Consider the following 27881-nt stretch of genomic DNA (forward strand, 5'->3'; position numbering starts at 1 on the left):
TAGGCTACACACAAATGATTGCTGGCTGCCAACGAAATAAATGTGCCTGTCTTATCAAAAACCGTCTGTCAAATTGATTTTTCTTCATATCTTTAATATTGATTGAATAAGGTCACGTCAAAGATTGAAATCATAATGCAATGAATGGCTAAAATCAGACTTTGATTTTTTTTATCTTCAAATTTGGTTTTGAAACTGTAGTATGGTATAGTATTACAGACTGGGTCACATATAAAAAAAATGTTTTGTCATAATTGTGTTGCTTTTTCTCACATATTTAGACATTTGTATCCATTTATAGTTGAAATATTGTTAGAAAAGGGCTGGATGAATGTATACAGTGTGGATACCTGTCTATTATAAACACATATATAAACAATATCCACTGTAGACAAAATAGTATTGAAATATTTGCCTGCAAACGTAATTTTTTAGCAAGTGTTACAACTAACCCCCTGCCTGTTACAATTAACCCCACCTATGGGGTAAGTTGTAACTTTTGCACTTTTGTCACGTTTGGTGTAATTGTCCAAGAATGTTACTAGAAACAAACTTCAAATGTTCATTTATAGCAGAGATGTGTGTGTTGCTTGTGTAAAAATATAATTAATCAAACTCAAATATTTTTTAATGATTGAGCCAAAAACCAAAAAGCGCTAGGTTGTGCCCTGCTCTCCCCTACTATGGAAGTGAATGGGGCTCATGATCGGTTTGGTTTCAAACGTTCCTCAAAATATCTTCCTTTGTGGTCATCAGAACAAAGGCATTTATACAGGTTTGTAACAACATGAGAGGAAATTTTGACAGAATTTTCATTTTTGGGTGAACTACCCCTTTAAGATTTTTATTACACCTGTACCTGTAATATTCCGTCATACCAGTAGAGGTCTCACAGTAGTCCTACATTATAATTAGCTTTTTAATCGTCTACTTGCCACATGAGTAAATAATTGGACAAAGTATTGATTATAAATACTTTATTACCTCATCTGTAACAGCTTCAAACCTGGCATGAGATAGAGACAGTCGAGTAATAGGTTTAAGATAAGTACAGTAGTACCCAAATGAGTTCTAGCTGTTGTTGTTATTGAGGATAACAGACCTCGGATTGTGGAGACTGACCAATCAGATTCAAGTATTCCAGAGCGCCGAATTTAACCATTAATGCACAAATTATTTTAGTGAGGATAAAAGTTGATGTATTTAATAGTAAACAAATTATAAAATGTGACTCTTTTTCAAAGACGATCTGAACGCAATAAGCGAAATGTAGAAGTATAATAAGCAAGTAGCGTGCCTTAAATTCATTCGCGTGTTCTTTAACTTGTTTGCGAGTGTTTACCACTGTACAGTGGACAGTCTGTGATCAGACATGTATTTCTTATACGGGTTCACAAGTCACCAAACCCCTTGACAATGTGCCTATTGTAATAGCTCGGTTTATATGCATCAATGGGGTGATTAAGCGGTTGACATGGCAAGAGTACAATAATTCTCTTCACTGTGAACAAGAACCCCATGCAAGACCCCCTGCAAATAAAATGACGACCCTTTCATAAAACTCGATTATTTCTGAGGGAGCTGCAAGGCGTTTTCTATGTGATACCTGAAGAGTTATTACCTCTTAACCCGTTAATAATTAGCATTTGTGGTAAAATGGGTCATTGGGTTTATTGGGACGTGTAAATATAAGTGAGTCAGACTGCCGCTGCGCTGGGTGGAGAAGAGCGCGTGCACGCAGTGATTGGCAATCGGGCTAGTTCAAATCTGAACATTACAAGTGAACACTCAGGGAGTGGTGATGCGCGTACGTCATATTTTTAACGTCTTTTCCTTATTAACCTTCTAATCTCTCTTAAACCTCGTAAACATTTTATTATCAGTTCACCAGAAGTGAGAAAATCCGATGGGAAAGGCGCGGAACTTTGTGATCATACCCAAACTGTGGATTAGTAATTGACGGGATTATTCCTCAGGGAGAGGATCCGAAAGAAGTAAAGGAATTTGATGGATAATTTTCGTTTAAGCACCAACGTATAGTATAATCTATACACTGTCCATTTTCCATCAAGAAGAGTTTTGTCACGGCTTTTTACGGCTCGCGGCATGCTGAAGTGCGCTCGTGTCATCTCCAGGTGATCGTTTACGCACGAGGCAAGATGAGACAGCAGGTGCTCGCGCTCAGCGCGCTGATGTTTCTGTGTGTACCACAGCCAGCCACTTTACAAACACAAGAAGGTATACAAAAATTTGTTTATGTGAAATGACATATATTATATTTATATTGTTTCTCATTTAACGGTGAGATAAATGACGGGTTTGCCAGTGTTGTGGCTTACAATGCAAAACATGAGGTTGCCTCGTGTTTCAATTCCTGTAAATCATGTTTAAAAATTAAATGTTCATTAGGTTTTCTAGTTATAGGTCTGCCTCTCAGTGCCCTCAGGGTTTGGTCCTATTCCTGTTTAGGTTTAATGGGTTACGCTACCTTTAAACTAATTAGCATATGCTACCTGATATTACATACACATGCGTAGCTGACATATATAACATAGATGAATACTTAAATACTAAGGTTCTTATAGTTTTCCACGTGTTAGAATAAACACTAATTATTAATAACAAGAAAATAACTTTGTGAATTATGATGTGACCAAAACCATCTACATAAATCTAAACTATGACGTATTTTAACATCTTTAAAGTAGACACCCTTTGCTTAGACTTTACTAAAATGTACTGGTTGAGATCTCATCCTGAAATGCCTTTTAAATAATTTTGAAGTATTTCCCATTTATTCTAAGCTTTTATTGGCTTTTTTAAAAAACTTTTTTATATATACAGATTTGCTTTGTAAGGCACAAAAAGTAATAAAAAAATCCTAAGAAACATTTATAGTGACCCTAAACTAGTGACACAATTTATAACTTATATGCCGAGTTGCTGACAGATTTTTTATTTTTTTATTTCCATCATTTTAGTCACATTTAGCTTTAAGGTCACCTTGAATCCTGGAATAGCTGTTTAAAATGTTTTGGATAATTTCACTACTTGACGTCATCTGTCAACTGCCTTCTTTTTAGACATAGGCATTAACTAGCACTGATCCTAGATCAGACCTTTATTTAACCTATATATATTAAAATCTCATCACGCAACAGGTAAGACAGATTTACCTGTCTTATGTTATGTTATGTTTAGGCTAATTGTTTCATTTATATTGGCCTCAGCTTCAATCTGTGCTGCCATGTTAAGTTGATTTATTGACATTGTTTAAACGATTAAACCACCTTCTCCATAAACAGCTTTCTACACAAATATCTCTATCCCACAAATATTCCTTACAAATCCACAGTACATACGCTGTAAACAATATGGGGGAAATGAACATAGGGTCAGCCTTAATCATGGTAACGTCACCTGTGTATCTGTATCTTAGCTATAAAAGAAGGTGAGACTTTATTGCCATATCATAAAGCACTCTTAAATGACTCCTTTCCTGTCATAACTCCAAAGTTCACCTGTTTTGAGTACACATGGTTTGATAGGATGAAGTGTAAGTTAATATGTTAAACAACTAATGACAAGACAGAGAAACATTTAAATGGCTGACATCAGGCATGACCTCTAACATGAATGTAATACAACTGTTATTAAAGAGGCAGTGTATGGAATGCACCACTTCATTGAACAAATATCCAAAAAGGTCGAAACTATGTGTACCTTCCACTGACAGCTAACAGTAATGCTTGGGGTTTAGATCAGTCTGTACTTGCAGAGGTTCACGTGTATAGGCGTGGATGTATGTTTGGGAAGTTGGCTCTTATTCCTGACACCTAAACTTGATTCATTTTTTTTATATCTACCAATGCTGCCATTTAAGTGCATTTCCTCATGGATTCTTCACTTCTTTGCTTACCTTCTTTACTGTCTATCAAAGCTGTTAATACCATTTGAACTATACTCATTGTGTGCTGCTAGATTCTTTCTATTGTACGTTCCTTCTTGCTCTCTGCGGTGCTGTTGACTCAAGATTACTTGTGGACCGAAATCCATAAATTATTGGTGTCCGGGCATCATGTGTGTGTTTGCATGAATTCATCCGTGCAATCTAGACAATAACCTGTGCAACTGCAAATATGAACAAGTCATGTGGGTGTGTACACCTGTACATGTGCATGTCTGCCTAGCCTTTTGTATCTGGGTGTTTCTCAAATTTCATTCAGCAGTCTATCACTGAAATTCCATTCATTAATGTGGTAAGGCTCTAGAACAGATAACATTCATACTTAACTTATAAAGCACCTCAGCCAATAAAGTAAGGCCGGTATGTAACCTATATATCAGAAACTAGAAACGAAATGGCCATATTTAGATATAACACCATTTAAAATTAATTTTGCATGCACTCTTTGACATGCATATTAAGTATTACCGCATTTCAGATTGCATGCAGTAGATGTAAAGTCTTTACACAGCGCTGTGGTTATAAACACACCCGCAGATGTATTCCATAATAGCATATAGAAAATACCAGGAGAAAGTGGTCACTTATAGAATACACCCCTATATGCCTTCCTGCCCCCCTCCTCAATTCCCCCCTTACAATTTATGGAGTAGTGCGCTCACACTCATCCTATTGTCTGGTTGTATGATCTCAGCTCTGGACACACACAAACAGAGTCACTGTCAATCACAGCTACACATTAACAGAGCCACACATTTATAGCTAAGTGACAATACTGTGCTTTGTTCATTAATAATGCCCCTCCAGATCGCATGGCCAGATAGAGCCTTAGGCTCCAGACATGCAGCTGAACATTAGACACTGCCAGTCTCTGAAATATACCATTTAACCCCTATGAAAAAATGCCCGCATTAATAAAAGCGCATGCCTTACAATCATGCTTCTCACATATAAACATTCATCCACCTAGAAAAGCAATCCTTTGAACGAAAGAAAAGTCCAAAAATGGTTCCAAGATGTCACTTTCCTTTAAAAAAGGTCCTACGTATATGGATGATTCTCACAAATCCAGACTTAAAAGGTCTCCAGCATCAGATTTTTTTTAAACAGCCCTTGAAGCCATTTTTTTTTGCACATATAAGATTAAGGTCTGAACTTTACTATAACCATTATTTTTAGAGGATTTAAAAAACATTTCCTATAGAATTATTTACATTTTTTAGATTATCATTATCAAAAATTATCATAACTTCAACATGATATTACATTAAATATATGCATTTACAAAGTCGGTAATGAAAACTAAAAAGTTTCAACTAAAATTTCAACTTTTATCTGTAGAAAAAAAAAACTGCTTACCTGGTAACCATCTTGAGTGTCACAGTGAATTATGTCCTTTCCAACATTTTTTTTTTTGAAAATGTTAGTTCATTGACGGCTTAAACAATGATTGAAAATTGTTGCGGAGGATGAGAAAATTTGTCTTGGACACATTTATATTCCTTATTATTGTCTCTAAATTTACCAATGATCACCAAATACCACGTTTCTTTAATGTAAATGTTTAAAGTATAACATGCACTGAAGCTTTCTATTTTTTAGATTTTTTAATTATAAATATTTTCACGTCAAAGAACCCAAATCCAGTCATGGACACGTTGCGGTAATGAAAATGTTCCCCTTAAATGTGGAAAAAAACTTAATTGGTTTGTATAATGTCAATTGAAATCATGTGCAAAATAGTACGTGAAGAGATGTTTGTAATTTGTATTTTGATAGTCTTACTTTGCATTTACTTTTTTTATCAAAATGTTTCATGACACCTTATAAGTCTAATTTCGCGAAATGAGAATCACTCATATGTATATGTACCTTTGGTAGCAATATAACATGAACTCTTTAGGTGCAAATGTGTACTTTTTGAACAGTGTATGCAAAGTTATGTATTATAGTTTGTATGTATTAAACACATAGCCATAGTTAGTCTCTTACATGCAGATGATGCAGATAACATGCAGAACGATCACTGCCAGCCTTTCAGATGCACTGTGGTATAAGCAGGAGTTATAGCTTACAGTAGGAGTGAAGGAAATCTCTGTGTATTTTATGGGTGATGGCGAGGGAGGGACGGTATGGGAGCAGGATAAATAAAGAAAAACAATGAGAGAGAGAGAGTCTTGTTTGTGTCTTGTTGTCTTGTCATTTCAGCATCGAGTTTAACGGACATAATGATGATTTGCACCTCGGGCCAGTGACCCTGAATTCCATCTCTATTTAAAGCTCTCGTGCTCTTTCCTTTGTAACTTTGGTTTTACTACAGTTTTCTTGTACGACATGCTTGCCTGTAGCATCTCGGTGACCTCTGACCCTGCCTTCATTATGTTAATGACCTTGTGTTATGGCCACTGCATGAAGTCTTTATGTGAGGCGATGAGTGGAGGCCTTGTGTGAAAATGGCCACTTCAAAAGAGCATATTTGTGTATAAAGCTTCTGTGTAAAATTCCTTTGAAATTGAAAAGGAAAATACACATCCTTATTTCGCATAATGCATAAAGATTAAAGGGAATATTTTGGGTTATGTACAATTGTATATGGCTGTCAAGGCTTTGAACCGGTTCACGGAACGAAAACCCAGAAACTTTTGATGTTTTGCAAGGAACAGAAACGAAAACCAAAAACTTTCAGAAATAAAATTAAAATTAAAATAATGATAACCGGTTAATATTGTTATTTGATTTCGTTCTTCGACAAGATTTCTGTGCAATACTTCTGGTTGTTGTTGACTCATCGGAGAAATGAGAAGCTTGCCACCAGCAAGTAGCCTACCTCAGCCAAAGTCTCTAATGCTCAATCATAAGAAAATATTTTAGGCTACCAAGTATCTCAAGATGTTTGTTTTTTATTAATTAGTGGTTTAAAGGATCGCAGTTGATCCGTGCAGATCACGACCCACGGTTCGGGTCGCATGTGATTCGCAGATTAATACGCAAATTTAAATAGGGTGAAAGTTGATAATTTTCATGTGTTTCAAAGGCTTGGAAATGTTAACACTTAAGTGATTTGAAACAATTTAACCACAAAAAGGTGCTAAAGTGAGCAATTTTCTGTACGCACAGACGCACAGGCGGTTGAATGTGTCCGGTCCAACTCCAATCAAACGTGATTATCCCTATGCTCTTCAAATATCAGAACTTTTTATTGTATAAACTTGAGAGAGAGTTGTGCTACTGGGTCTCATATTGTAGTCCATTAAATACTTTGGCGAATAAAGCACTGAAAAACAATGTAATTTTCATTTTATGTGGAGCGTCTGTTTATGCTGCATCTTCTTCCCGAAGCGCCACTTGGCATTCGTCCTCCATCTGTGTGTGTGCACGTGTTTAAGTGCACTCAACAAATGTAGGCATGTCAGAATTACAGTTATGCCGCTTACATAATGTAGCCTTTTTTAATGTTTGATGACAAGATAGAGACTTAAGGAAAATTATGTAGACTAATAATTTAAGTTTAATGTCCTAATGATCAGCCTACTTATTTGTATGTCCCACAGCTGACATGGAAGTCATTAACCGGTTCGGGAACTTTATTATTATTTTTTTGTTCTTACCAGTTCAGGAACGTCAATTTGTAACCAGTTCGGGAACGAATTTTTAACGTCAAACGTTAAAATACTGTTTCTGTTCGGAACGAACCAATTGTGGAAAAAATGGCTGTGCACAGTGTTTGAAACTAAGTAACTTAAAATGTGTGTAATAATATTAAGTAGAATTTAAAGTAAATAGATTTCTATAATCATTGTTTTCTCTTCCCACTAGTTTGCACAGGCACCAAAAATGCACTGAGCTCCACAGGCACCCCTGCACAACACTACAACAACCTGAAGGAGCGCTACACCGGATGTGAGATTGTCATGGGCAACCTTGAGTTAACACAGATGGAGAATAACCTTGATTTATCCTTTCTTAGTGTAAGAAAATCTTTATGCATATACAATAGTATTGTGCAAAAGATTTAGGCCACCATCAGCTTTGTTGTTTTAGCAAAGTTTTAATTTTTTTCCTTGCTTAAAAGGGACATTCCACTTTTTTTGAAAATATTCTTATTTTCCAGCTCCCATATAGTTAAACATTTGATTTTTACCGTGTTGGAATGCATTCAGCTGATCTCTAGGTCTGGCGCTACCACTTTTAGCATAGCTTAGCATAATCCATTGAATCTGATTAGAATATTAGCATTGCGCCAAAAATAACCAAAGAGTTTATATATTTTTCCTATTTAAAACTTGATTCTTCTGTAGTTACATCGTGTACTAAGAATGACTGAAAATTGAAAGTTGTGATTTCTAGGCAGATATGACTAGAAACTATACTCATTCTGGCGTAATAATCAAGGACTTTGCTGCTGTAACATGACAGCAGCAGGCGTAGTAATATTACGCACTGCCCGAAAATAGTCCCCTGCCATTGAAAGTTACTCAGGGGACTATTTTCGGCTGCTGCGTAATATTATTGCGCCTCCTGCAGCCATGTTACATCAGCAAAATCATTGATTATTGCGCTATAATTTGAGTATAGTTCTAACTAGAAAATCTCAACTTAAAATTTTCTGTCAGCCTTACGGTGTAACTACAGAAGAGTCAAGTTTTAAATAAGCAAAATATTGAAACTCTTTGGTCATTTTTTAGCGCGATGCTAATGGTCTAATCAAATTCAATGGATTATGCTAAGCTATGTTAAAAGTGCTAGCGCCAGACACGGAGATAAGCTGAATGGATTCCAAAACGATCCAAAAAAAAAATCAAATGTTTAACTCTAGGAGAGCTGGAAAATGAGCATATTTCCAAAAAAAGTGGAATTTTAAGATACAAACTTACATGAAATATGTTCACAAAATGAAAAAGAAAAAAATATATTTGGGCAAATGTCAGGCACTAAGCACATCTTGAACTCTTTTGAGGAGACTGAAGTTCTGATTAGTTTTTAGATTAGATAAGAGATCCTGCAGGTTCCTGCTAAGTGTAAGGGGAGGTCATACAAAACACTTCAGCTTCTAATTTTATTCTATTTTGATAATACTGCATACAAATTTCCTGTATTTTCTAGTCGTATGTATAAAGAGACTGCAAAATAATTATATACGGTATGATCACTATACCATTGCAAAAACAACAACTCTAAAGGTGGCATGTTGACAGGACTTTGCACAGTACTGTAGCATGATGAGATATGATGCACCTTTAAAAATGAATCCTAATTATACTTTGCTTTATCTCTTTCAGAATATCAGAGAGGTCACAGGCTACATCCTCATTGCTATGAACCAGTTCAGCAGGCTGCCTCTGAACCGGCTCCGAGTGATTCGCGGGAGCAGTCTGTATGAAAAGGAATGGGCACTTTCTGTAATACATAACTTTGAGGGCAACTATGGCCTGGAAAGTCTGGGTCTCACTAACCTTACAGGTAAGACAAGAATAAAAGTAACGGGAATTAATAAAAAAGCAAAAGCACAACAACTGGCACTTCTGTGCTCAACCGGTTGTGCAGTGCATTAGCAAACTTCATGTGCGTGAACACATATACTGATAAAATGTGTAATAACTGTAAGTTGCTTTAAATAAAAGTGTCTTGCATAAATGTACATGTCAAAATGATTAACAAATATGTTAATCCTATTGAACAGATGAAAAGGCACACTGTTGAAGGAAGTTCCTTCAAGTCTTATCTTATTAAACTGTTCTCATAAAACAAATAGATATGAAAGATCAGTACATCCGCTGTCACACAGCATATTTGACTTTCAGTGATTGCAAAAATGTGTAGGAGGTTTTAGGAATCTGACAAATTTACATAGCGGAGCACTGACACTCCCATGCCAGGCAAAACGCAAAAGAAGCAAAGCCTAGCAGAAGTGTCTGTGGGTTTTGTAGATCACATCAATCATGCTACATATTTAATACGGTTAGGCTTGTTCAGACTTATCTGGGACACCGGCAAAGGTATACTTGAGAAGACACATAAGTCCACACTATTGTTATAAGAACACGTCCCTCCCAGATTTTCCAAGAATCACTTGTAACCAACATTTGCTTCTTTCTTGATGGGAACTGAGACTCCATGTTCAGTACGCTTTTGTCAGTTTTGTTAACATTTTGGCAAAGGTTCTTACTGTTGAACCTTTTGCACTTTACGGGTGGTGACATATATTAGACAGTATCTTGCTATTTTTCCTACAATACATTACTTTCCCCACTTTGTATAGAAAAACGACACACACTTTTATTTGTTGAAAATCTAGAGATCTTGGAAGGCGGAGTGCAGATCATCTGGAACAAAAACCTGAGTTATGCTCCCTCTGTCAACTGGACAGACATTGTCAGAGACAATACTGCTAAGATCGAGATCCAAAACAATGGAAATAAAGGACTTTGTGTTTAAGATGGCTTTGTTATTAACATTAATGCAATTCTACAATGGCATTTATGCAATAAATCATTCATGCAAAAATATTAATTGTGCAATTAATGTAATAATTACAAATATTTGATATCTTTGTGTGTTTTACAGGACTTTGTGATTTTACATGTAAATACTGCTGGGGTCCAAATAAAGATCAGTGCCAGAAATGTAAGTAAATGTCTTGCATGTGTTTTTATAAAAATTTTTACAGTCATGCACAACAAGTCATCCAACATATGAGGAGCTCAGATGCAAAACCCTCTAAGTGCGTCTGACATTTTTCTTGTAAATGAGCATTTTTTTATCAGGTTCTTATGTTTAGGTTCAGTCATTTCACTTTAATGGCAATGAAAAAGTTATAAGTCAGTAACTGAAATGTCTTATCTTCACAAATGTCATTTCATTGCTAGATTCACTCTTCACTGTCCTTTCTGAATAAAGATAAAAGGCTCAAAATTCAATATCCTCATATATTCAGTAAACCTCCTTTAACCAGGAAAAAAACTCTTGCACATTTGACATGCGCGCTTCGTCGTTCATCCAATTCTTCTTTCGTGCATTTAGAGGACTTTGCTGAAAAAATGCTGTGGGGTTTAACAGATTTTGCCAACAAAACAGCATTTCTGAATAAACTCCACTTTTTTTGAAAATATGCTCATTTTCCAGCTCCCCTAGAGTTAAACATTTGATTCTTACCGTTTTGGAATCCATTCAGATGATCTCTGGGTCTGGTGCTAGCACTTTTAGCATAGCTTAGCACAATCCATTGAATCTGATTAGACCATTAGCATCGCGCAAAAAAATAACCAAAGAGTTTCTATATTTTTCCCACTTAAAACTTGACTCTTCCGTAGTTACATCGTTTACTAAGACCGATGGAAAAGTTGCGATATTCTAGACAGATATGGCTAGGAACTATATTCTCATTCTGGCGTAATAATCAAGGACTGTGCTGATGTAACATGGCTGCAGCAGGCGTAGTGATATTCAGATTCAATGGATTGTGCTAAGCTATGCTAAAAGTGCTAGCGCCAGACCCAGAGACCGGCTGAATGGATTCCAAAACGGTTTAACTCTAGGGGAGCTGGAAAATTAGCATATTTTCAAAAAAGTGGAATGTCCCTTTAAGCGGATTTGAAAGTATTTAAGGAACATGCTGTATAACACATGCCGAGAGCATTCAATCAATATCACTATCTCATTTTGACACAAGTGGCATTTAGTGGCTTTTGCATCTGAGCTTTTCATATAAACAAAATGAGCCTTTTTAAAATGTGTGCATATGTTTTAGTGACAAAAACAGTGTGTGCACCTCAGTGCCACGGCCACTGTTTTGGGACCAACCCCAATGAGTGCTGTCATAGAGAGTGTGCTGGAGGCTGCACCGGGCCGAGGGACACTGACTGCTTTGTGAGTGCTGGCACTGTTGCCACAATGTCCTTACGGTTCATGATCCATCACATTTATTATCAGAAAACAAACTCAAAACGTTTCTAATACCATCTTTTTTGATACAGGCCTGTCGGCATGTCAATCACTCAGGTGCCTGCGTCTCTCACTGCCCATGGCCTTTGGTGTATAACCGACAGACCTTTCAGCTGGAGCCCAACTCTGAAGCCATGTACCAGTTTGGTTCAATCTGCGTACCCAAATGTCCCGGTAAGATATGGTCCTTTAGCTAAGCATCATCATTTTTTTGGAGTAGCGGTAGAGGCTTGGTGATATACATGTGGGAAGTAAGACGAAGGTGGCTGGTTCTAGTGATTCTAGTGATGTACTGTTATTGAACTGTGAATGAGTTCAATGATGCATTTGTATGATATGCCTCATTGAGAATGAATTGAGTATTGCAGTGACGTATCCATGGAGGACCATTAACAACAATGTAAACAAAGTTTAACCGTTGCCACGCCACATTTTGCTCACCCTGTTATACCTTTTAAAAGAAATATGTGGCATATGTGGTTAAAAATTAACACTCACTATGAGTGTAAACAAGTTGGGTGTTTTTGTGAAAAGGACTTACTCATTCATAAGTAATCTTTTTCTTTCAGCACACTTTGTTGTGGATGGCAGCGCATGTGTGAGCAGTTGCCCTCCTGGTAAAACAGAAAAAGACAAAAATGGCATTAAACAGTGTGAAGCATGCATTGGTCTATGCCCCAAAGGTAAAGTGTGTGATTTGTATTGTGTCAATTGTGTTTTTTGGACTTCAGCATCTGAATGCAGTGCACTCTTATCTTTATAACAAAATGAATTATTTCATACCAGACGGTGCAATTGTCTCCAAATGTTTTACTGGGCACAGAGTGTTCCAGATAAAATCAATGGCTCTGTATTCTCTCTCAATTTCTCTGTCTCTCTCTCTTTCTCTCAATATAGTATGTGAGGGCACTGGAGCCAGTAATAGGCAGACTGTGGACTCCAAGAACATCGACAGCTTTATCAACTGTACCAAGATCCAAGGCAGTTTACACTTTTTGATATTAGGCATCAAAGGGTAAGACATAAAGTTTAAAGGCTTTTATCTTTCTGATAACATACGAAAAAATGAAGAAGGAGGAGTTATACCACGGGAGGAGCGAGTACGAGTCATGCAACACTTTATACAACACTGTTTAACTTATGATTCATTACATGTTCGTGTCATTTATATAATATGTACGCGACTATTTCCAACATAAGACAGAAGTCTCACTTATCGCATGCAACTCATGACCCAGTTGGGACTTTTCAATGAAATCCAGCGTTAAACAAACACACACGCAAAACTCCACTGCTACCCCATATATCCATTGTTTCCATTATGCTGGCTTTCTTCTCCTTATATCCAAAAACACACTTCTTCTTTCGTGCCATTGTTGAATTTTGAAATTAAACAAAGCTGTCGCGTGATGTGATGTTTGTAAGTTCTAGCGTCTCTCGCTGATTGATGTGTGGGCGGGGTTTTCCGGGGGAAGTGCCTATAAAACTAAGTGATACGTATAGAAACCCCTGAAACGTCAGCTGGGCCGTAATCGAAAAAACTTTCCAAAACTTGTACGAACCCTGGCGAAGTGCATTCAGCACAGAAATACTTTGTAACACGCCCAACTGCTTTTTTGACACTTTGCCTACGTTTAGCATGAGGAAACAACTCTATAACTGTGTTAATAAGTCAAAATGCATGAAATACTATTGAACCACCCCTTTAAAATAGTTTGGACAGCTCTTACATTTATTTTAGTCTAGGACTTGTCTAATAATCCCTGTCCGGGAAACCGCACGTAGGTGTGCACAATATTTCAGAAACATGTGATAACTTCCTAAATTATACAATATGCGATACAATAATGATTTGTGTTTGTAAAAATCGATTTTAATAATAGTAAAATGCTTTTTAAAACTGAAAAATATACATGTACGTATATGCATTTGGCAGACGCTTTAATCCAAAGCGATTTACAGTGGATTACAAAGTATACATATTTATCAGTTTGTTTAATTTGAGTTCGAACCCATGACCTTTCGCACTCCTAATGCAATGCTCTACCACTGAGCTCTACAGGGTAGGGTTGCACCAGTCGTTCGTAAGTTTTTACTTAAACTGGGACGTAAAGTCCAAACTAGAGGCTAAGTAACTACTAGCTAGTTTATAACTAACTCTTTACTTTATTCGGTTGCACCATTTGTTCTTAAGGCAGAACATAGCTAGTAGGTCGTAAGCTCTCCGTAAAGTAATGCGTTGTCGCATAGAATGACGTCTATTTTTCTTAACCCAATCACAAGCCTTAATGGGTAAACAGGAAATAGTCTGAACAGTACGTAATTTTAAACTCATTCTTAACTTACCTAAACTGAAAGTTAAAAAAGACGTTAAAGCAAACGTTATCGAACTCACAACATTACACTTTAATTGAAAATCTCTATCCCACACATGGAGGAGAAAATAAACAGGAAGAAATTATTTTAATTGATGGATACACAGAAAATTAATCAGTTCTTGAAAACTCGTTGACGAACTTGCGGCTCTTCATAATTTATACGAGCTCATCGATGTAATATAATCTGGCTGACATCTTATTCCAATCGTTATTCATGGACAGAGGCTTCTGTAAATATTTAATTACAACGTATTGTTACATTTAAACTAAGTTTAATGGTGCAATGCAAAAACATTTGGTAGTGCGGAAGTTGTAACTTAGTGCCCATTTACGTCGTGACTAAGCTACGCAGTAACGTACGCACAGGTGGTGCAACCGGCCCCTGGAGTATAGAGGGTATGCATTGACGTCACTTTCCCATGTGACCACGCCGGAATCGCCCGGTTGAGTGGCAAACGTTCAACAAAATGCCTGTTTTTCATAGCGGCTGCTGCGAAAATGCCAGTAAAACTGACTATTATCAGCTTAAATTGAATTTAGTTGGCCTTGATAGCAGAGGTGGACAATACTTAGTTACATTAGTTACATTTTCCAAGCATCTGTGCTATATTAGGATGTTTGTATCTGGAAAAATTTTACTTTACTACATTCTAAAGCATAGAATCATACTGTGTATTGTTAAAACTTGTTTTATACCAAATTACATTAAAATTGTGTACTTTTACTTTGGTAAAAGTACGTTAATGTACTTAAATATTAAAAGTTTAAAACAAAAACTTGTATTTATGAAATGTAATAGAGTAAATATTATGATGATAATATGCTTTGGAATGTATGTTTTCCAAAGAAAAACACGTTTTCGCTGATTTCACACAGTACACAAATTGTGCCGCTCTGTCTTTTGCCACTCAGTGGGCGTAACCGCAGGCACTTTCGCCGAAGGTGACGTCACGTGCATACCCTCTATAAGCAAAGCATCATCTGCATGGACCTAAAACTTTGACTATACATAACTTTCATTCAGTTATTGCGAACCATTGTAGTGTGTGTATTGCGATACGCACGTATTGTTGTTTCCTGGTAATTTCGGTGTATCTTGCAGCCCTACCTAAAACATTGTTCTCTGTATTCCCGACCTTTACCTTGTGATGTCATCTAAGGCTTTAATTAGGCCTTAACATGTGATTTATCTGTCTTCAATAACATTTCTCATTATTTATTGATAAATAAACAGAGAGCAGATTGGTCCCTGCATTTCTGCAATGATATATGACAGCCAACCCATTACAGTGATTGTTTATGCTAATTTAAGCACTGCTTTATTCTGCAGAGACAGCTATCATAACATAACAGCTCTGGAGCCCGAACAACTCAAAGTGTTTAGCACTGTCCAAGAAATTACTGGTATGATACTTTATTGGCTTAGATGGCTCTATATATTTTATGCCATTCAGTATTTTTTGTGATTAAACTTGTGTGTATGTGCTGTAGGTATCTTAAATATTCAGTCTTGGCCCGATGAGCTCAATGATCTGTCCGTTTTCTCCAGTCTCACTACCATTCAGGGGAGATCTTTGCACAAGTAAGACTAATATTGTAATACTGAGGTGTGTGTGTATGCGTGTATCCCAATTGTGTTATTAAATCTTATATGTTTGTCTTTGTTTATCGCCCATTCCTGCAGTTTAACAATCCGTGCATGCGTCTCACCATTGTTTTTTGTGTTCCCTGTGTTTTTGTATGTTACCCTCCTTCCCATCCCCACCTTCTCCACATGTGCTTATATCTGTCTCCCAGCACTAAAAGGTATGTACTCCCCGTAACCTGCAAACCGTTTCATTACTAACCATCTGAAAGCCATCTCTGTAATAGCAACATGTCACATTCACAGACATTGTTTTTTCTACTGTTGTGGGTGCCAAGTAATTGTTAAATTGTGAAATGTTTCTGTAGGAAAATTAGGGCATGTATGAGCAGATATAGTGACAGTTGATGAGGTCATTATGAGTTTATCTGCTTTGGTTTGCTATTGGCTGGTGAGGTGGTGAAAGACAAATCCTCGAGGGAAATCACTTTAGCTGTGTCTCTTTATTTCTGTACCATACTTTATTTTCCCTTTATGCCGTGACGTCCACTTTGCGATTCATTCTACTCTGTTAGACCCTTCTCATTGTTGGTGATGAAGATTCACTCCCTTACTTCTCTGGGATTACGTTCCCTTCGTGAGATCAGCGACGGCAGTGTTTACATCAGTAACAACGTAAACTTATGTTATCACCACACTGTCGACTGGAGCCAGATTTTCACCGGTAGCCGCCAGCGGCGCAGGCTTTACAACAACGACATCAAACAAAACAAACTCCCGGAACAGTGTGGTAAATTTCGTTTTATTCATGTGTTTGCTTTTATTTTTTCATACGTTGTTCACATGTACACAAACAAATGCTTGCTTGCATGTCTTTATGTGTAAACAGAGGCAGAGGGCCACATGTGTGACCCGTTATGTTCGGATTCAGGATGTTGGGGTCCTGGGCCTGAGCAATGTTTGTCATGCAGGAACCACAGTCGAGATGGCACCTGTGTAGCCCATTGCAACCTTTACAGTGGGTCAGTCTGGGTGCTGTTTTTTACAACATTACTTACTTTCACAGATGTCGTATTGCAGGGTTACTTACTGTATTGTGTTTGGATTTAATATGTCCACAGTGAGCCACGGGAGTTTGCAGCAGCTAATGGAGAGTGTCTTGCTTGTCATCCCGAGTGTCTGCCTCAAAATAAGAATCAAACATGTCAAGGAAAAGTATGCAATAATTTTTTTTCTGATTGACTGTTTTGTACATAAATAATCCTACATAATGTAATGAACATTCGGCGAAAATATAACTTTGATATCTTTAAAGGTGCCGTAGAATGTAAAACTGTATTTACCTATGCATAGATGAATAGCAAGAGTACTGTACATGGTAATGACATATCGTGAGCGTCAAGCGTGTTTGTCTTATGTAAACTTTGTGCATGCAAAAGAGTGCTGGAAAACAGGCCAATCTCAACATAACATTTCAGAACATTTGGGTATACAAGTTGAGTCATGGTGAATGGAGTGAAATGACACAGGGAATAAGTATTGAACACGTGAGGAAAACAAGGTGCAAAATGGCATAGAAAACCAGGAGATCACCTGGTGAGTATTGAGAGAGAAACCCTGCCCCCTATCAGTACTAATTGATATCAGCTAATTGATGGCCTATAAAGGCTTCTTATACCCAGGAGGCACACAGGAAAGACTTCATGATGGGTAAAAGCAAAAAATTCTTAAAAGATCTTCATAATCTTATTGTTGAAAAGCATTTTGCTGGTAATGGTCATAGGCGCATTTCCAGAATGCGGAATGTTCCTGTGAGCACTGTGGGGGCAATTATCTGGAAATGGAAAGAGCATCACTTCACCATAAACCGGCCACGAACAGGTGCTCCACGTAAGATCTCTGTCCTAGGAGTCCAAAGAATAATCAGGAGAGTTCTCCAAGAGCCAAGAACCACTCGGGCAGGAAGACCTTGCATGAGCAGGTAACGCTGTTTTAAGGAAAACTATAAGCAATGCACTGAACCGCCATGGAATCCATGCACGCTTACCACACAAGACTCCATTGCTGAACAAAAAGCAAGTTGAGGCTGTTGAGTTTGCGAAAGAGCATTTGGAGAAGCCTGTGGATTATTGGGAGACCATAGTATGGTCAGATGAAAGCAAAATTGATCTTTTTGGCAGTCATTCTACACAGCATGTTTGGAGAAGAAATGGCACTGCCCACCACACCAAGAACACCATACCAACAGTTAAATATGTGTGTGGAAGCATCATGGGTTGGGGCTGCTTTTCAGCCAGGGGTACTGGAAGACTTCATATTATTAAAGGCAGGATGAATGGAGAAATGTACCGGGACATTCTGGATAAAAATCTGCTGTCATCTACCAGAAAGCTAAAAATTAAAAAAGGGGGTGGACATTTCAGCAAGACAATGATCCCAAACACAAGGCCAAGGAAACAACGAAGTGGTTTCAAAGAAAGAAAATCATGTTGCTTGAATGGCCCAGTGAGAGAACTGAAGTTCAAAGTGCATAAAAGACGCCCAAGGAACCTTCAAGATTTAAAGACCATTTGTGTGGAATAATGGGCCAGAATTACTCCTGAGCAAGCAGACGACTGGTCTTTCCATACAAGAGACGTCTAGAAGCTGTAATCACCAACAAAGGCTTTTCTACAAAGAATTAAATAAAGTGTGTTCAATACTTATTCCCTGTGTCATTTCACTTTATTAATTATGACTCAACTTGTATACTTAAATTTTCTGATTTCTTTGTATGAATTCAATATTTGGCTTGATGGCTCAGAAATCCCCTTACTGATAAAAATGCTGATGTGTCAAATACTTATTTTCCCAGCTGTTGCTACTGAAATTAGCGGCTCTGAGAAACAGCCAATCAGAGCAGAGCTGAACATTATTATTCATGATCATTTCACATAAGGTATTCATAGACCATTTAATTCTAAGGGCAAATCCTAGGGTTGTAAACGGAAAAGTAAAAATGTCTTTAGATAATTTTTGCCCTTAATAAAGCCATATACCTTCTATGTATGTAGATATCAGAGAACAATTTAACATATTATTTTAATGCATTCTTTGGCACCTTTAATATTAAGTTAACTGTTTGGCCATGTCAAAGGTGGATGAAAAAATTAATGATTGAAATCACACTTAGATGATCCTAATTTCATAGTCATAGTTATATTACGAGTCATAAGCCTGGATTTCACAGGTAGGGTTACAAATTTTCACTTTATTTGGTTTTGCTTTCTGTCTCAAAATGCTAAAAGGCATCTTTGGCATCTGTCAACCATTTTAGATATGTAACTATGTTGAAACTTTTAAAACACTTGTGCTTTGTATCAGTGCGTCCTCATTCCAGTGAGCATAGCTCATAGTCGTCCCACAGTCACCTCAAAAAAAATGTTCTTGCTTAGATTTGCACATTTACCATTGTGTGACTAAACTTTAAGGTATCCAAGTCTTTGTTTTTACCAGTACTGTTTGGCACATCTGCCTCTTACGTCTTCCTAACTGTATAGTGCTTAAGGGTGTTATTACAATGACGTAAACATTAACAAGAATATTTTATAATAAAACATCCAACCCACACACATACTCTGGGTAATGTCTGTGGTTGGTGATTACGGTAACCTGCCAGACAGGCTTTGCAGGCTCTTTGCTTTAGATGTTTGTTGTGCAATACATCACTAATAACTCTTATTTAATAAAGGATATTCACCTGTACTGTTTGTCTTCGTGCAGGTGCTTACTGATTCAGGAAACTGGATTATTTTTTCCGTTTATATGTAACTTATACGTTTTCTTTTCTTTGAAACAGGGTGCTGATCAGTGCGTAGCGTGTTTACACCTGAAAGATGGTCCGCACTGTGTCTCCAGCTGTCCCAGTGGAGTGAATGGGGAAAAAGGGCAAACCATATTTAAATACCCTAATGCCGCAGGTCAATGTGAACTCTGTCATCTTAACTGTACTGGAGGGTAAGCTCAAACAAACACTGATGTGCCCTTTAAGTTGTCAGTCAATTTGTTGTTATGTAATATAGACATGATACACTATTACAGAAACAGGATAAGAAAACAAAGAGTGGGGTTTTATCCGTTAGAAATTGAATAAATGGTGTTTTGTAACAGAATGAGACAGACATGTTTGTTAAAATAATGCATAAATAGCTACAGTCTCTTCCAATAGTACAATCCTTAAGATCACTTTTGGGGAAGAGCAATTTTTTTTTTTTTTTTTTTTTGGAGTAACATGCATCAGTTAAATATTACAGTTACAGTTAGGCCAGCAATGTACAGTACATTTGTGATAAAAGTGAATTTCAGTGACAATTGGTAATAAGTTCCTAGACTGAGAAATCTGTTTTGTCCATTTTACTATGACATAACTGTTATATTTGTACCCTCACCAGATGCACAGGCCCAACACTTCAGGATTGTGTTGATCCAGACAGACAAGTGAACAAGTTAGTATCACCCTCTACTGGTGTTAATGTGAATCTGCAGAGTTTTTTAATCATCAGACAAATACATCAAATGTGTTTTACTTCACCAAGTGCCCTTCTCTCAGTTTTAATGTTGCAGGAATAGTTGTTGGTGTATTTGCTGGTATTTTTGTGCTCCTGGTGTTGTTTGTGCTTGGGATGTTGTATCACAGAGGCCTGGCAATCCGCCGAAAAAGAGCCCTCAGAAGGTACCTGGAGAGTGGTGAGGTGGGTCCCTTTCAGTAAATTGATGTCAGGCTTATCAAAGTAATAATACAATTACAGACATTTTTAAAAATTAATATGTTATGTGATTTATATTATGCTAGAATATAAAATCCTGAAAGTGACCCCCAAAAAGTTACCCCCTCTTAAAAATGTATTGTAATAATACAACTATATGCATTTCATAAAAAATGCTAAAACCATTCTCCAAACTTCCCAGCATTTATGTTAAAGGACACCCATTATAGCCTTTTTACAAGATGTAATATAAGTCTCAGGTGTACCCAGAATGTGCCTCAAAATACCCCACAAATAATTTATTATAGCATGTCCAAAATGCCCCTATTTGGATGGGAGCAAAAATTCACTGTTTTAATGTCCGTGCCTTTAAATGCAAATGAGCTACAGCACCTCACAAACAGACAGTGAGCGCTTTCAGTTAAAATAGATCTGATAAATACAATCTGAGACAATAGTATCTCACTATTGAGATATTGTGAACAGCGTACAACTCGCAACAGCGTACAACTATGGTATTGCAGGACTGTACGTGGGCGGGGCTTTATCAGTGTGACCTCACATTGATAAGATTATCAAAACGGCATATCTAAGTAATGAGACTGCTTTGGTTTAATGAGGATTAACCAACAAGGTGGATTTTTTTCATCGTAGGGGGGTTGTGTTCACACACTGCCAACACACATTAATGTCCAAACAGTTAAAGTGGATTTAGCATAATAGGTGCCCTTTAAAGTGACCTCACACTTTTTTCCACTTTTTTTGAAAATATGCTAATTTTACATCTCCCCTAGAGTTAAACATTTACCATTTTGGAATCCATTCAGCGGATATCCGGGTCTGGTGCTAGCATTTTTAGCATAGCTTAGCATAATTAATTGAATCTGATTAGACCATTAGCATCGAGCAAAAAAATCAAAGAGTTTTGATATTTTTCCTATATAAAACTTGACTTTTCTGTAGTTACATCATGTACTAAGACTGACAGAAAATTTAAAAAGTTGTGATTTTCTAGGCCAATATGGCTAGGAACTATATTCTCATTCTGGCATAATAATCGAGGAGTTTGCTGATGTAACATGGCCACTGTACCTTGTGCCTTAGCTGATTCACATTTTTTTCTATCTTCACCCAGGTCATTGAACCGTTGGATCCAGGAGAGAAAGGGACAAGGGTTCACGCTCGCATTCTTAAAGCACAGGAGCTGCGAAAGGGCAAACTTCTGGGCTATGGGGTCTTTGGCACTGTCAATAAGGTCTGAACACCGCTCACATTTAAGTGTTTCTTCGGACAATTAAATTTATATTATTCCTGTGATTAAATGTGTTATTTTCTTCTCAGGGTTTTTGGATACCTGAAGGAGACTCTGTAAAAATCCCAGTGGCAATAAAGACCATCCAAGACCGTAGTGGCCGGCAGACCTTCGCAGAGATTACAGATGTGAGACACTAGCTTGCATTTAGCCCTAGATATGTACACTAGATGTCACCTTGGGGTTCTAAGCATACGTCAAAACCGCCACCATCTTGGAACAGGGGTCTTGTCATAGGAAGTAGCTACTATCTCCGCCTGTACTTTGAATTCATGGACGATGCCGGACTTTGCTGCTGCATATGGATGTTAGGCCTATTAGCACTATGCATTATAGTTCGAAAAAGTAGATTTTCATTGTATCAAAAATTTTATTTTTTTCTGGACTCAATGCTAAATACATGTCTGACTGTTGAAATAAACAAAAAAAAAACTAGAAAATTGCATTAATGACGATTTATTACACGCTTATTTATGGCGCTGTTGCAGGGCTCCCCTTTTTCAAGATGGCAGCTCTATTTTGATGCATTCGTTCCAATGAACTGCCATAGCCAAGCCAACATCTAGTGAACATATCCATGGCATTTAGCATACAATTAAACATGCACAAATTTAGCACAGTCTTTCTGCTTTATTTAAAAGTTTATCATCAGATTCCTTCTTTTCTCCTCTCCAAAGCATATGCTTGCAATCGGAAGCCTAGATCATCCCTATATAGTGCGTCTCCTTGGGATTTGTCCGGGGACAAGTCTCCAGCTGGTATCTCAGCTCAGCCCTCAAGGATCCTTGCAGCAACATCTTCGACAACACAAAGACAGCCTGGACCCTCAGCGTCTGCTCAACTGGTGTGTGCAAATCGCCAAGGTGAGATCACTGGAGATGAAACATGGAGTATACCGAAAATTTCGCTTTGCAATACATAACATCTGTGGGTATCTTTAGGGCATGTATTATCTTGAGGAGCACTGCATAGTCCACAGGAACCTTGCTGCACGGAACGTGTTACTTAAAAGTGACTACATAGTCCAGGTCTCAGACTTTGGGGTTGCAGATCTGCTTTATCCAGATGATAAAAAATATGTGTACAGTGAACATAAGGTAATTTACATATTCTTACACCTCTTAGTGAAAGGTAGTGATCATTACTTGAGAAATAAGTGTGTTACAATTGCTAATGTTTACTTTCGTTGATCTATTATTATTATTATTTCAGACGCCAATTAAATGGATGGCATTGGAGAGCATCCTTTTCAGGAGATACACTCACCAGAGTGATGTGTGGAGCTATGGTAAGACTATATATATCTCTATCTTTCTGATTTTGAATATTGAATTTTCATTTATCATAATGAATTTCCATGTGTATATTTTAGGGGTGACCGTATGGGAGATGATGTCATATGGAGCTGAACCATATGCAGCCATGCATCCTCATGATGTGCCAGGTCTACTGGAAAAAGGAGAGCGATTGGCTCAACCACAGATCTCCACCATAGATGTCTACATGGTCATGGTTAAATGTAGGACGAATACTGGACAATTTTGATGAACGTAATACACAAACTGTTAGGACACAATTTTAATCTCCTTTGTCTCCAGGCTGGATGATCGATGAGAACGTAAGACCTACATTTAAAGAGCTGGCTAATGAATTTACACGCATGGCTAGGGATCCACCTCGGTACCTTGTGGTAAAAGTAAGTCTACTATGTACTTTGTAAGGAGTCACTCAATGTTTCAGCAGTGTTTCTTTCAATGACTTTGTTATGTTATGTAGCCTTCTCAGAATGGTAATGGAGCAGTTGAAAGCCACCAACGTGATGGCTCTCATTTAGAAACACGCTTGCAGCATGATGACGATGATGATGAAGTACTTGAGGACGGGTTCGCCACACCTCCTCTCCACCTGTCGCCGGCTAGGAGTCATTCTCGTCTCCGTATGGCCTCTTACAAGGTGAGATATAATCACTAAATATGTGTGTCATGTACATGTTTGTTATTCTCATTTGACAATTATAATAACAATAGCAACACAAATATTGATTCATAAATGTGTGCCAGGTGCTCTTTACATAAGGATAAATCATTTTGAAATACTGCCATTTACTCTGAGCCATTTACTTTTTGACTGTAATATCACCTAAAATTTGTCTCTATTTCTTTAGGGAACATCAGACCATATAACACCAGTGGGTTACCTACCCATGACCCCTGGTCCTGGGGGTGACACTAGACAGGTCAGCATTCATATCCCAATGCTACCTTCCGAAAACAGACATCAATGTGCTTTGGTTATAGCATACTTTTAATATGCATTAGATCACATTCAAGGACACCTATTATGCAAAAAGTAAAGTTTCAACATAACGTGTTTGGCAGTGTGTGAACACAACCACCATACGATGAAAAAAAAACACCTGCTCCTTGTTTCTTAATCCCCATTAAACCAAAGCAGTCTCAATAGACATGCCACTTTGATTCTCTTATCAATGTGAGGTCACATTGATAAAGCCCCACCCACTTAAAGTCCAGCGAGTTGTACTCTGTCCACTAGATACTATGGTCTCAGACTGTATTACTAATCAGACCTATTTTAACTGAAAGCACCCACTGTCTGTTTTTAAAGGTGCAGTGTGTAAATTTTAGCGGCATCTAGTGGTGAGGTTGCAAATTGCAACCAACAGCTCAGTCCATTGCTCATCCCTTGCTTTTGAAACGCATAGAGATGCTAAAGTAGCCACCACTGATAAAACACTGTCATCGTCGGAGACAACTTTGTAAAAAAAGTTTGTCCATTAAGGGCTTCTGTAGAAACATGGTGGCACAAAATGGCGACTTCCACGTAAGGGGACCCTCTGTGTATGTAGATAAAAGCGTCTCATTCCAAGGTAATAAAAACATAACGGTTCATTATAAAAGGTCTTTATACACCCCTGATAATATAGTTTTGTATATAATTTAGCATTTCTGTCAAGAGATCCTTCTAAAAATTACACACTGCACCTTTAAGGAAGTGAGGAGCTGTAGCTCATTTGCATTTAAAGGTACAGACAATAAAACAGCACGTTTTTCCCCCTAGTCAAATAGGGGCATTTTGGACATGCTATAATAAATTATCTATCAGGTATTTTGAGCTGAAACTTCACAGAAACATTCTGGGCACACCTGAGCAGTGTTGGGGGTAACGCATTACAAGTAACGTGCATTACGTAATAATATTACTTTTCTGAAGTAACGAGTAAAGTAACGCATTACTTTTTAAATGTACACATTAATATTTGAGTTACTTTTTTAAAAAAGTAATGCAAGTTACTTTTTAAGTTTAATTAAAAATTATGTACTGAATTAAACTAAACATAGTCACATTATGCACTCTATGCGTACATGTCTGTATGGGAACAGTTTGAGACAGAAACTGAGATGGCAGGCCAGAGCTTGACATTTTTGTGACGAAATATGCAATTTCTGAATGCAGAACTTTTCAGTCATAAAAACACCTGCAAGGTCTGAAAGAGATCAAGCCTCAGCCAAGAAAAAGTAACTAAAAAGTAACGCAATTAGTTACTTTTTTTGGGAGTAACTTAACATTGTAATGCATTACTTTTAAAAGTAACTTTCCCCAACACTGCACCTGAGACTCACATTACATCTTGTAAAAAGGCCATAATAGGTGCCCTTTAAGGAACATAATGTAAATTGACATGTTTGTGCACACATAGAAATCCCAAAGGAGGAGAATTGGATCAGCAAGGACAGAGTCAGAGTGCTCGGAGGGCAGGGGAACCATCACAGACATCGAAATGGCCGAATTCACCTCTCAAACCGGCAGCCTACGCCGAGGTCGCAGCCGTATGGACAGCGCGTACATGTCAACCAGTGTGTCTCTGGCTTCAGATCCATTCTCTCCAGGTCTGGAGGGTGTAGACCATAATGGATACGTGCTTCCCACGGACACCCATATCCGAGACAGAGGTAACTAGACATGGTTTGCAAGCGCAATATTTATTCCCTACTTATTTGCTCTTTGTTCCTTTTTTATTGGTAATGTCCTATATAGAGGGTGCCATTCTTATGCCATATCTTTTTTCTGCCAGGTTCCAGAAGTGCTGTTCATCCTGCTAGAATGTCAAGAGGCTCCAAGACTGCTCTCACTATACCAAAAACAGACACCACACAAGAGTACGAGCTAATGAATAAACAGCCCCATCGACTCTCTCCTTCACCCACAGACACCACAGACAGTTCACCTTTATTGAACAAACAAACGACCCCTGCCGAACCTGAAAATACATGCAGTGACAGTATTTTACCACAGACAAGAGATTCTGACCCAACGCAAACCGAGCCGTCCGATGATGGAGACAGCTTGCCGTCTGCATCTTGCGGGGACAGTCCGTGTAGTGAAGGAACCCAGTCCGATAGGCTTCCTTCCCAGAGCAGTGATCTAGACGAAGACCTTCCAGAAGACAGGCAGCCGCAAGAAACAGTAGTAGAGTATGAATATATGGACATACGAACTGAAACAGTGCCACAACATCAGGCAGCAAACTCGAAAGAGAAAACCAGTAATTCAGATGCAATGGTGAGTGGTGCCAGAGAAGCAGTTTACCAAAATATAAGTGAACTCCCTAGGTGGAGTGGGAGACAGAGGGACAGTAAGGATTCTGACAGCACTACAGGGCCTGGCGAGTATGTGGACATGGATGCTTCTGGAAGACCTTGCTCTGATGGAGATCAACCAGAGTATCAGAACATACTGGTAACAGGAAGGCCAGTAATGGGTGAAGATTCTCAAAAGACCAGCCTCAGGTCCTGCGTGAACGCGTATAATGGAATAGATGAGCAAGGAACTTCTTTTGACAACCCGGACTATTGGCACAGCAGACTATTTCACAAGCAGGATGCTGTATGTACGTAGTCACCGGTGTAAGACTTTAACTAACAAATGTAAACAAGATGATGGAAGAACATGGAAACAATAAGGACTGGCATAACCAGCATGTTTCTCAGAACATATGTATATGCTCTTATGTGTTGATTTATTGCCAATGAAGTAAAATGCTATACTTCATTACGGTATGTGACCCTGCCTGTGAAAACCCAGCTAAAGTCATTTTTTGTGATTTACTGTTTTCTACATAAAATCATCCTATATAATGTTAAGTACATTCTGTGAAAATATAACCTTCATTTCTTTAATATTGACTGAGTAAGGACCTGTCAAAGATTGAAATCAATGTGAAATCAATGCGTAAAATCAAAATTTCATGCTTCTAATCTAATAATTAGATTATGAGACTTTATTTAAAGGGTTTTCACATATGATCTGTCCTGTTGAAGATTTGCCTACCTCCACTTGTTTGTCTTTGATGTCCAACTACTATGGTTTTATATACAGTGTATGTTTTTGTAAATAGTTATTTGTTTACTGTTTTATAAAAAAAATTGTTAAACAAAATTTTGTATTTTGATTTGCTCAATCAATAAAGTAATCTGTATTAAGTTTAGTCTTTTTCATAATTAATTGTTATTTTTCTGAAATATGTTGCTTGCTGTCAACAATGTTAGGTCTCAGACTCTTATTTTGTGAAGCTGGCAATGCCTAGAACAGTGGTTCTCAAACTGGGGGCCCTGAGATGGTGGCAGGGGGGCCCCGGTTTAATAACATGGATGCTTCTGGAAGGCCTTGCTCTGATGGAGATGAAATATGTTGCTTGCTGTCAACAATGTTAGGTCTCAGACTCTTATTTTGTGAATCTGGCAATGCCTAGAACAGTGGTTCTCAAAGTGGGGGCCCTGAGATGGTGACAGGAGGGGCCCGGTTTAATAACATGGATGCTTCTGGAAGGCCTTGCTCTGATGGAGATGAAATATGTTGCTTGCTGTCAAGAATGTTAGGCCTCAGACTCTTATTTTGTAAAGGTGGCAATGCCTAAAACAGTGGTTCTCAAACT

General features: G+C 37.8%; 1 protein-coding gene across 2 annotated transcripts; it reads left to right on the top strand.

Moving 5' to 3' along the window:
* The first annotated feature begins 1638 nt into the window (after positions 1–1638).
* Positions 1639–27430, top strand: erbb3b (erb-b2 receptor tyrosine kinase 3b). 2 transcript variants are annotated; one of them, XM_073875294.1, is made up of 29 exons: positions 1639–2238; positions 7784–7935; positions 9247–9427; positions 10263–10386; positions 10530–10591; positions 11715–11833; positions 11941–12082; positions 12478–12591; positions 12806–12923; positions 15617–15690; positions 15778–15868; positions 16084–16092; positions 16447–16661; positions 16761–16893; positions 16993–17086; positions 19710–19867; positions 20302–20355; positions 20460–20601; positions 21752–21871; positions 21958–22056; positions 22606–22791; positions 22870–23025; positions 23141–23216; positions 23301–23447; positions 23527–23624; positions 23705–23881; positions 24093–24164; positions 25647–25899; positions 26022–27430. In XM_073875294.1, the coding sequence occupies exons 1-29, from the start codon at positions 2160–2162 to the stop codon at positions 26843–26845; spliced, it is 4269 nt and encodes a 1422-aa protein (XP_073731395.1). In that variant the 5' UTR covers positions 1639–2159; the 3' UTR covers positions 26846–27430. The 2 variants fall into 2 exon arrangements, with proteins under 2 accessions (XP_073731395.1, XP_073731396.1); XM_073875295.1 differs by lacking the exon at positions 16084–16092.
* The last annotated feature ends 451 nt before the right edge of the window (positions 27431–27881 follow it).

Source organism: Misgurnus anguillicaudatus, chromosome 13, assembly GCF_027580225.2.
Source record: "Misgurnus anguillicaudatus chromosome 13, ASM2758022v2, whole genome shotgun sequence".
Classification (NCBI taxonomy): Eukaryota; Metazoa; Chordata; class Actinopteri; order Cypriniformes; family Cobitidae; genus Misgurnus; species Misgurnus anguillicaudatus.

Coding starts and splice junctions, on each gene's coding strand:
- erbb3b (XM_073875294.1), top strand. CDS start 2,160: ATGAGACAGCAGGTGCTCGCGCTCAGCGCGCTGATGTTTCTGTGTGTA. Junction 15,691..15,777: donor CACTGTCCAAGAAATTACTG/GTATGATACTTT, acceptor TATGTGCTGTAG/GTATCTTAAATATTCAGTCT. Junction 25,900..26,021: donor CACCCATATCCGAGACAGAG/GTAACTAGACAT, acceptor TTTTTCTGCCAG/GTTCCAGAAGTGCTGTTCAT.